At 51.0% G+C, this 9,711-nt stretch overlaps 1 protein-coding gene across 1 annotated transcript; it reads left to right on the top strand.

The window, feature by feature from the left end:
- The first annotated feature begins 272 nt into the window (after positions 1-272).
- On the top strand, positions 273-8,345 carry TCTE1 (t-complex-associated-testis-expressed 1). The gene is made up of 4 exons (XM_068559192.1): positions 273-573; positions 1,572-2,140; positions 5,698-6,144; positions 8,136-8,345. Exons 1-4 carry the CDS (start codon positions 273-275, stop codon positions 8,343-8,345), a joined length of 1,527 nt encoding a protein of 508 aa, XP_068415293.1.
- Positions 8,346-9,711: the final 1,366 nt, after the last annotated feature.

Here is a 9,711-nt window from a genome sequence, read left to right as displayed (position 1 = left end):
GCATCTGAAACTCAGAAAGTTTCAGTAACTGGCCCAAGGCCGCCCAGCTAGTGGGATTTGCACCTGGATTTGCTCTAATCCAGAGATTGACCCTTAAGAACCACCCCTGCTACGTCTCTTGGTAAAAGCCCACCGAGACCCTCCAAAGTAACAACTCCATCCCTTCCTCTTGCTCCAGGTTCCCACCGGCATCCAGGACCCGCCTGTCTGAGAAACTCCCTGTCACGAGGCCATCCAAGAGGCCACTTGTCCCTGTGTTGTCAGCCCCCAGCATGGAGGAAACCCAGATAACACCCTCACTGTCGGTCCGCAGCTGGTCCTCAATCTCCACCCAGGACCAGTCCTCCACCTCCACCCAGGACCAGTCCTCCACTGCCGGCCAAGCTTCGAGCACAGGCCCACAGCCCTCAAAGCCCTCTGTCATCCCACCCCCAGTGAAGTCCAAGGGCCCGAGTTCCGGGGCTGGGGTACGTCGGATGCGCAGGATCATCGCTGAGGATGCTGAGTGGTCAGTGGCCATTGTGCCCCTCCTCACAGAACTCTGCGTTCAGCACATTGTCAAGAACTTCCAGAGTGAGTCTGTCCCTGCCTCGGTCGGGAGAGAAGGCCAAGAGTGGGGTCCAGTGGGCGGGGACTGCCTGGAGGTGAGGCCTCAGAGCTGGGTCCTGGGGCAGCCCCTGCCCTCCCACACAGCATCCTCATGCCCACTCAGCACTTCCCTTACTCCTGCCTCAAAGGCCAGGACAGTTTCTCTGGCTGTCCACACTTCCAGGTCCCACCAGGCTCCCCCACACACTGTGCCCTCCATGCCTATGCCTGTTCCTCACCTTTCCCACTCTCTCCAACAAAGCCCAGCCCAAGCCAGATCTACCTCCTCCTCCAGAAAGCCCTCCCTGATTGACCGTCCTCCACTCTCTCAGAGTCTTCCATGGCGTGTATATGTTCTTGGTTTGTTCCGTACCTTAGTCTGTTCATCCTTTTCAAAGATGAGTTGCCAACCTCTCTTACCAGATGGGGAGCTCTCTGAGGACAGGGCCATCATTTTGTCTACAGCACTTGTCACCACCAGACCGACAATATATTCACTTGACTTGTTTATAGTCTGCCTCTGCTCATAAGATGGAGCAGCTTCCTCTGTTTTGTTCACTCTTGTATCCTCAGCACTTAGAACAGTGTGTGGTGCATAATAGGTGCTCAGAAAAACATCTTGTTTTGAAATGAATGAATCAGGTCAAACTGGGAGCCTCTGAAGTCAGGGGTTGTCTCCTCTGCTAGATCAAGGAGTAACTGAGGGCTGGACCTGAGATTCTGCCTCAGACTGGGAGCTGCCTGAGACCAGATGCTAAGGCATCTACCTTCAACCAGGGACAACCCAGAGTCAGCGGTGATGTCTCCCTCCTCAGATTGAGCCTCCCTGAGAATGAAGTCTGCCTCCTCTCTCAAACTGGGCTTCCCTAAAGGCAGGGGAGGGTCTTCCCTTTCCTGGGTGCCCCCAGACAGGCTCAGCTCAGGGTATCATGTACAGCGTCCCCAACACTGTGACTCCTACTTTCCTATTTCTGTTCCCAAAGACAACCCTATCCTGAAGCAGCTGCCCCCAGAGCATCAGAAGGAGGTCCTGAACCACCTGTCCCCCGACCTGCCGCTGGCTGTGACCGCCAACCTGATAGAGGATGAGAGCTACTGGCGCCGCTGCTGCACGCAACGCTGGCCCGTGTGCCACGTGGACGAGCACGGCGGCAGCTGGAAGCGCACGTTCTTCGAGCTGCACCTGGAGAACCTGCTGAAGCACTTCATCCCAAGCACCACGGACCCCGAGGTGATCCTCAACCTGCTGCCGCTCTGCAGGAACTACGTGCACACGATCCGGGTGGATCAGTTCCTTCCGCCCGTGCAGCTCCCGCCCCCACTTCGGGGCGGGGATCAGTCCGACTCCGGCAGCGAAGGAGAGGTGGAGGAGCCGGCCACGGACCACTACCAACTGGGCGACCTGGTGGCTGGCCTGAGCCACCTGGAGGAGCTGGACCTGGTGTACGGTGTCAAGGACTGTGGCATGAACTTCGAGTGGAACCTCTTCCTCTTCACCTACCGCGACTGCCACTCCCTGGCGGCCGCAGTCAAGGCATGCCACACCCTCAAGGTACCACCTGCCATTCTCAGCATCTCTCTGATTCCCTCTTCCCTTCCCTTCCTCTTGTATCCCCACCTTCTTCTCCTGCTTCCTCCTTGCTCATTGACCAAGTGTCCTTTTTCTTTTTTCCTTTTGGCTGCGTTGGGTCTTCGTCGCTGGGCGCGGGCTTTCTCTAGTTGCAGTGAGCGGGGGATACTCTTCGTTGCGGTGCGTGGGCTTCTCGTTGCGGTGGCTTTTTTTGTTGCTGAGCACAGGCTCTAGGCACGCAGGCTTCAGTAGTTGCAGCACTCGGGCTCAGTAATTACGACACGCGGGCCCTAGTGCGCAGGCTCAGTAGTTGTGGCACACGGGCTTAGTTGCTCCGTGGCATGTGGGATCTTCCCAGACCAGGGCTCGAACCTGTGTCCCCTGCATTGGCAGGCGGATTCTTAACCACTGCGCCACCAGGGAAGTCCCTGACCAAGTGTCCTTTTATGCACTCTGCACCAAGCTGGGTTCTGGGGATGCAGAGATGCACAAGGCACTGCCCTGCCCATTCACCAGCCATTTAGTCATCCAACACACATCTGCGCTCCAGGCCCTGTCCTAGGTGCTGAAGATTCAATCATGAGCACAATTATACCATTTGTGCCCTCCAGCTAACAGTCTGGTGGGGATAAAAGGCAGTAATCAGCAATCATATAAATGTAAGATTGCAACTCGAACAGAGTTGCCAGATTTACCAAATAAAAATATAGGACATCCAGTTAAATTTGAATTTCAGATACACAACGAATATTTTTTTAGTTTCAGTATGTCCCAAATATTCTGGTTGGAAGAGGGAGAGCCTGCCAAGAAATCAGAGGTGGGAGAGAAGAAGGACACAGCACTGTGTCACAGAGCCGAGGGAGGGATGCTTTTCAAGAAGAGGGGTGAGCAGAAGGGAAGTGGGATGGAGCTGAGGACCAGATTTAGCAAACTTGGAGGTCACTGGGCAGAAGCTGTGTCAATGGAGTGCCAGGAGCAGGGGCCAGATTGGAGTGGTTTATGGAGAGAGTGGGAAGTGAGGAAATGGAATGACCATGATCAGCTTTTTCAAGAACTTGGCTGTGAATGGGGGAGAAAGGTAGAGCAGTAACAGATGAGGGGGTTAGGTTTTCTTAAGAAGAAATTTGCACGTGTTTAAAACTAATGTATAAAAACAAAAATAAACAAATGGAACCTAATCAAACGTATAAGCTTTTGAACAGCAAAGGAAACCATAAACAAAATGAAAAGACAACCTACAGACTGGGAGAAAATATTTGCAAATGACGCAGCCAACAAGGGCTTGATTTCCAAAATATACAAACAGCTCATACAACTTAATAACCAAAAAACAACCCAATCAAAAAATGGGCAGAAGACCTAAAAAGACATTTCTCCAAAGAAGACATACAGATGGCCAACAGACAAATGAAAATATGCTCAACTTTGCTAATTATTAGAGAAATGAAATCAAAACTACAGTGAGGTGTCACCTCACACCAGTCAGCATGGCCATCATTTAAAAGTCTACAAATAATAAATGCTGGAGAGGGTATGAAGAAAAGGGAACCCTCCTACATTCATTGCTGGTGGGAATGTAAATTGGTACAGCCACGGTGGAGAACAGTATGGAGGTTCCTTTAAAAACTAAAAATACAGTTACCATATGATTCAGCAATCCCACTCTTGGGCATATATCCAGAGAAAACTCTAATTCAAAAAGATATATGCACCCCAGTGTTCACAGTTGCATTATCTACAATAGCCAAGACATGGAAGCAACCTAAATGAATGAATAAAGAAGATGTGGTATATATAAACAATGGAATACTACTTAGCCATAAAAAAGAATAAAATAATGTCATTTGCAGCTACATGGATGGACCTAGAGATTATCATGCTAAGTGAAGTAAGTCAAACAAAGACAAATACCATATGATATCACTTATATGTGGAATCTAAAATATGATACAAGATATTTACAAGACAGAACTAGACTCACAGACATTGAAGAAAAACTTATGGTTACCAAAGGAGAAGGGGTGGGGGAGGGATAAATTAGGAGTTTGGGATTAACAGATACACACTATTATATATAAAATAAATAAGGTCCTACTGTATAGCTCAGGGAACTGTATTCAATATCCTGTAACAAACCATAATGGAAAAGAATATGAAAAAGAATTACTTTGCTGTACACCAGAAACTAACACAACACTGTAAATCAACTATACTTCAATAAAATAATGAAAAATTAAAAATAAAAAAAACAAAAGTAAAAAATGAAACCAATGTAAAGCTCCACCCAATTGCAAGAAAGGAGCTGAGTACAGGAGAGAGGCACAGGTTCACTGACCAAGGAAGGTTCCTGAGAAGACAGGAAGAATGGGGTCTAGGGATGAGGTAGGGCAGTTGGCTCCAGGCAGAGGAGAGAGTGGATGTGGTGGGTTGCAGTGGATTTATGTTTGGGATTAGGAAAAGGAAGGGTTCCTACTCAATGGCTGAGGAGACCCACCTCAGGCTGTAGGGTGAGGGTCTGGAGAAGGTTGAAATCGTTGTTGTTGTAGATTATGAGAGAGTATATTGTCCAGAGAAGCAGAGTTGAGTTGGCACTCAGCACTGAGGGCCTATTGGTGGTTCCAGTGATACCAGCCAGTCCCGTGATGTGACATTTTCCGTCATGTCAGTTGCTTGGGCCCAGACATACAGAAAATAAAGAGTGGGGTTGATCCACAGTTGGAGCTTTGCCAGATACAGGCAATAAAAAAGAGGGACAAAAGATTCTGAGCTGGCTAAGAGGGATGTAGAGAGAGGAGAGGACTGAAGGATGGGGAGGCCAGCCACTCAGAGGTCTCAAGGCAGAGGGAGCAGCGGGCCAAGCCAGTGAGAAGGAAAGGGACAGGGGTCCCACCTCCGATATTCATAATGCTAGTCCCACCCCCTTTCTTTTATCCTTTTTCTTCATCCCATCCATTTACTGTTTCTCAACGTTTCCCACTTTCTCCCTGGTTCTTACCCTGGCACTCTCCTTCAAAGAGTTCCTCTCCTTGCCACGGTGGAGCTTAGCTGGCTGAGGAGGGTGCAGTGAGGGGCTGCCGCATCCAACAGACCTGGATTCAAAACCTGCCTCCGCAGCTTAATCATTGTGTGACTCTGGGCAAATGACGTATCCGCTCAAAGCCTCCATTTTCTACTGTAAAATGGAGAGAACTTGTTCCATTTCACTGGGATGCTGAGGGTTAGAGATATGGCTATGGAATGTTCTAGCAGCATGCCCAGCACATAGTCATTTCTCAATAAGTGGTAGTCTTTTCCCCCTACTAGCTGCCACCAATTCTGCACCACTGTGTCATGCTGGGTAGGCCTGCCCTGCCCAAGAACCAGCCAGGTGGCCAAACCTCTCATCCATTACCGCTCTACCTTTCTCCCCCTTCCCAGCTAAGTTCCTCAAAGAGCAGAACTCCTCCTCCCTGGGGCTCCCTCCTCTACCTGCAGGAGGTAGGTAGGCAGGCAGATTATTCCTGGTTGCCGGGTGCTGTGGCCCCTCTACCTGCCCACAGATCTTCAGGCTGACCCGAAGCAAGGTGGACGACGACAAGGCCCGCATCCTAATCTGCAGCCTCCTGGACCACGCGGCCCTAGAGGAGCTGGACCTGTCACACAACCTCATTGGAGACCGGGGCGCGCGCGCCGCCGCCAAGCTGCTGGGCCACAGCCGCCTGCGCGTGCTCAACCTCGCCAACAACCAGGTGCGCGCGCCCGGCGCCCAGTCGCTGGCTCACGCCCTGGCGCACAACAGCGACCTCGTCTCCCTCAACCTGCGCCTCAACTGCATCGAGGATGAGGGCGGCCAGGCGCTCGCCCACGCCCTGCAGACCAACAAGTGCCTCACCACACTGCACCTCGGGGGCAACGAGCTGTCCGAGCCCACGGCCACGCTCCTCTCCCAGGTCCTGTCCAACACCACGCTCACTAGCATCAACCTGTCCTGCAACCGCATCGGGCCGGTGAGCCACCGCTTCTGGGACAGGCAGGGCCGAGGGGAGGCCCTGGGGCCTTGGGAGGCGGGAGTGGAATCCGATTGCTGCGCGGTACTTAGGGGATAATTGGGGTACGTAGGAGATATTGTTAGGATCACAGCCTTTACCCGGTTCTCACCCTAGCTCTGCCATTTAGCACTTGGTTAAGTTACTTTAACTTTTGGGGCCTCCATCTCCTCCTCTGTAAAATGGGAATAATAATAGCATCTACTTCTAAGTGTTGTTACTGAGAGGATTAAATGAGTTATGCTTGTAAAGCAGTTATCCATTGCAGGCACCGGCTAGGTCCTCAGTAATTGCTAGCTGTTACTATTACTCGGGGTTCTATAGTATGGATACTGGGTGCCTATGCTAGGCACCCAGTATCCATTCGTTATTCTTTAACCCTCGCAGTTATCTAGTAAAATGTGTATTCTTTTTCTTTTTCTTTTTTTTTTTTTTTAAATGAGGGGATCGCTCGGGTCCCTCACAGCTTTATTTATTTATTTATTTATTTATTTATTTATTTATTTATTTATTTATTTATGGCTGTGTTGGGTCTTCGTTTCTCTGCGAGGGCTTTCTCTAATTGTGGCAAGTGGGGACCACTCTTCATCGCGGTGCGCGGGCCTCTCACCATCGCGGCCTCTCTTGTTGCGGAGCACAGGCTCCAGACGCGCAGGCTCAGTAGTTGTGGCTCACGGGCTTAGTCGCTCCGTGGAATGTGGGATCTTCCCAGACCAGAGCTCGAACCCGTGTCCCCTGCATTGGCAGGCAGATTCTCAACCACTGCGCCACCAGGGAAGCCCAAAATGTGTATTCTTAAGCCCACTTTACAGATGGAAAACTGAACCTCAGAGAGGTTAGTGAGTTGCCCGAGAGCATCCAGTCAGGTTGAAATCCTGGATCCTTTCCAGTAGACAATGTCTTTCAAATCTTGACCAAGTCTCAGAGTAAGAAATGCAATTTTCATGAACACCTAGTGAACGTATACATCAATATAACATAATTGAAAGTTACCTGTACTGCTTGTGATATATACTGATGATTTCCTTTATAATGTACACGGCTTCATTAAAAAAAAAATGCTTCTGTGACCCATTGAATTGACTTTGCAACACGCTGTTGGATCACAACCTTAGAACAGCAGCATTCTGCCTCCCAATGTGGCGTTTTTCACATTAGGCCTGGCCCACCCAACCCAGAAGGGGCTGGAGCTGTAGGAACTAGCAAGGACAGCCCTCCATGTACTCCAGTTAGGGCCCTGCACCCTACCAAACCTCCCCAGAGGACAGTCTTGCTCACATAGACACTGTCTCCAGAGGGGGTGCTCTTGGCTACAAGTAACAGAAAGCTTAACCAGGAAATGGCTTAAACAAGAGGAATATTCATTGTGTCCCATAATCAGGAGCCCAGGGGAAGGGGGTTCTGTGGTTGGTGAGGTCCTTGGCTCAGCGCCATCCTCTGATCTGCCCACCCAGCCACACAGCCACGTCCTCTCTTGTGCGACTCTCATGAGCCCAAGATGGTGGCTGCATTTTCCATTGGGCCACGCTCAGAGGCAGAAAAAGGGAGACCACTACTCTCTTTTGTTCTCTTTTATGAGGAGAAACTTCCCAGAAGTCACTCCCTCCAAACTTCCTCCTCATATCTCACGAGCCAGATTTGTCTCACATGCTCATGGCTGAACCAGAGGAGAGGAATCACCGTCACTGACATAGCGCCATGTTTTTCAAACCATTGGGGTTGAAAAATCAATTTAGTGAACTTTGAGCACCGTTTTTCTCAGGGAATAGGATGGAACAGGATAGAATAGGATAGAAAATGTCAGTGCCACACAAATAGGTTAAGAATTGTTTTGTGAAACTGTTGTTTCAGTCACATCTATATAAATATGTGTATGTGTGTACACACCCACCTGTGTGTGTGATCCTGGGTAGTGGCGGAAAGTGACGCCTTCCTTTGTATTCCTGACCCAGGATGGCGGGAAGCAGCTTCTAGAAGGCATGTCAGACAACAAGACCCTCCTGGAGTTTGATTTGCGCCTGTCAGATATCGCCCAGGAGAGCGAGTATCTCATCGGCCAGGCCCTCTGTGCCAACCGCGAAGCAGCCCGCCAGCGGGCCCTGAGTCCCAGCCACTTCATGTCACCAGCCACTGCCAAGGGCCCTGAGAACCCTGCGGGATAAGATGGGGACAGGGCTGGGGCAGTGACCAGACCTGGGTCACTGCCCTAGCCCCATCCCTCATTTCATGCCCCTGCCATGCCTGCTGCAGAGTGTCACGCTGGTCTGGAGGGAGGGGGGAGGGAGACCAAGAATATCTTTGGGATGAGTGATCAAGGGTTGTGCAGATAAAGATGTGAGGAGAGGAAGGGGCCTGGGATAGGGGTAGGAAATGGGACTTAGCCGTGGTACCCAGGGAGAGGATATTACCGGACTTACTGAAATGACTACTTCTCCCAAGAATAGGGAAGGCAAAGCAGACTCTAAGGGACTGTGCCTGCCCAGACTCTCCCACGGGGGTCACACATCTCCCTGACCACCCTCCGCCCCACCATTTTTCTCTCTACCAAACAGATCCTTGACCTCTTGACCTTCAAACACACTCACTCTCTCTCCACCCCCCGCCCCCCCCGCCCAGGCTACAGCATAGCTTTGCCTGGCTCTTCCACCATCACGCCTGCGGATGCCACCTCCCTCTTACTTAACTCCGCTTAAGTCATCCAGTTCTACAAGCCACGCCATCCCTAATCCATTCCCCCCAACCTGGGAAGGGGGAAACAGAGGTGACAGGAGGGGCTCAGACCCATCGGCCTCCCCAGATTGCTGCTCACGGACGGGGAGATGGCGAGAGAGGTGAGACGCTGGGAAGGGAAGTCAGTGAGTCATCTGCAACTTTATTATCCACCAGTTTGATGTATACAATCTTTGCGCTTGGAAATCCACGACAGAAAGGCCACAGTGTGATGCACCCAGTTGACAGAGACCTGTCTTCTCCCCAGCCAGGCCCAGCCCACCCCACAAGCCCTTGTCCCCAGGACACATGAAACCTTCCAGGCATTCTCCATGAGTCCCCGTCACTCTGTGGCCGCCCGCCTTGGGGCCACACCCATGGGAATCACATCTACCCACAGGGCCACAAGAGGGCCTGACGATGGATTCAGGCTGAGCCCCATCTCCCATCCTCCTCGGGCTGAAACTCCAGCCCTGTGTTTCCAAAGGGTGTGTCATGGGCTGCACCCACAGCCTTGGGGCGCTTTCCAGGGACTCCTTCCAACAAGCAGAGCACCAAAGGGGGCTTGGGAGTGACCGCAGGTGTGTGCCTGTCTGGGCAACCTTGAGTCTGTCTGTGCCTGACACCCTCTGACAGTTCCGAGTGCAAACGTGTAGGTGTGAGGGTGTGTGTGAGTGTGTGAGTGTACATAGCCACAGCTGCTAGCAGAGGGTCTAATTAGAGAAACAAGAACATTCAGTGTAAAGTTTAATTTTAGAGATTAATTTTCTGGTTTTGTTTTCCCTGGCAGTCAATAAACCTACCAAGAAAACAGACCAA

Source organism: Eschrichtius robustus, chromosome 12, assembly GCF_028021215.1.
Source record: "Eschrichtius robustus isolate mEscRob2 chromosome 12, mEscRob2.pri, whole genome shotgun sequence".
Taxonomy (NCBI): Eukaryota; Metazoa; Chordata; class Mammalia; order Artiodactyla; family Eschrichtiidae; genus Eschrichtius; species Eschrichtius robustus.
Note: the sequence above shows the minus strand (reverse complement) of the source record. Positions and strands in the feature narration are given on the sequence as shown.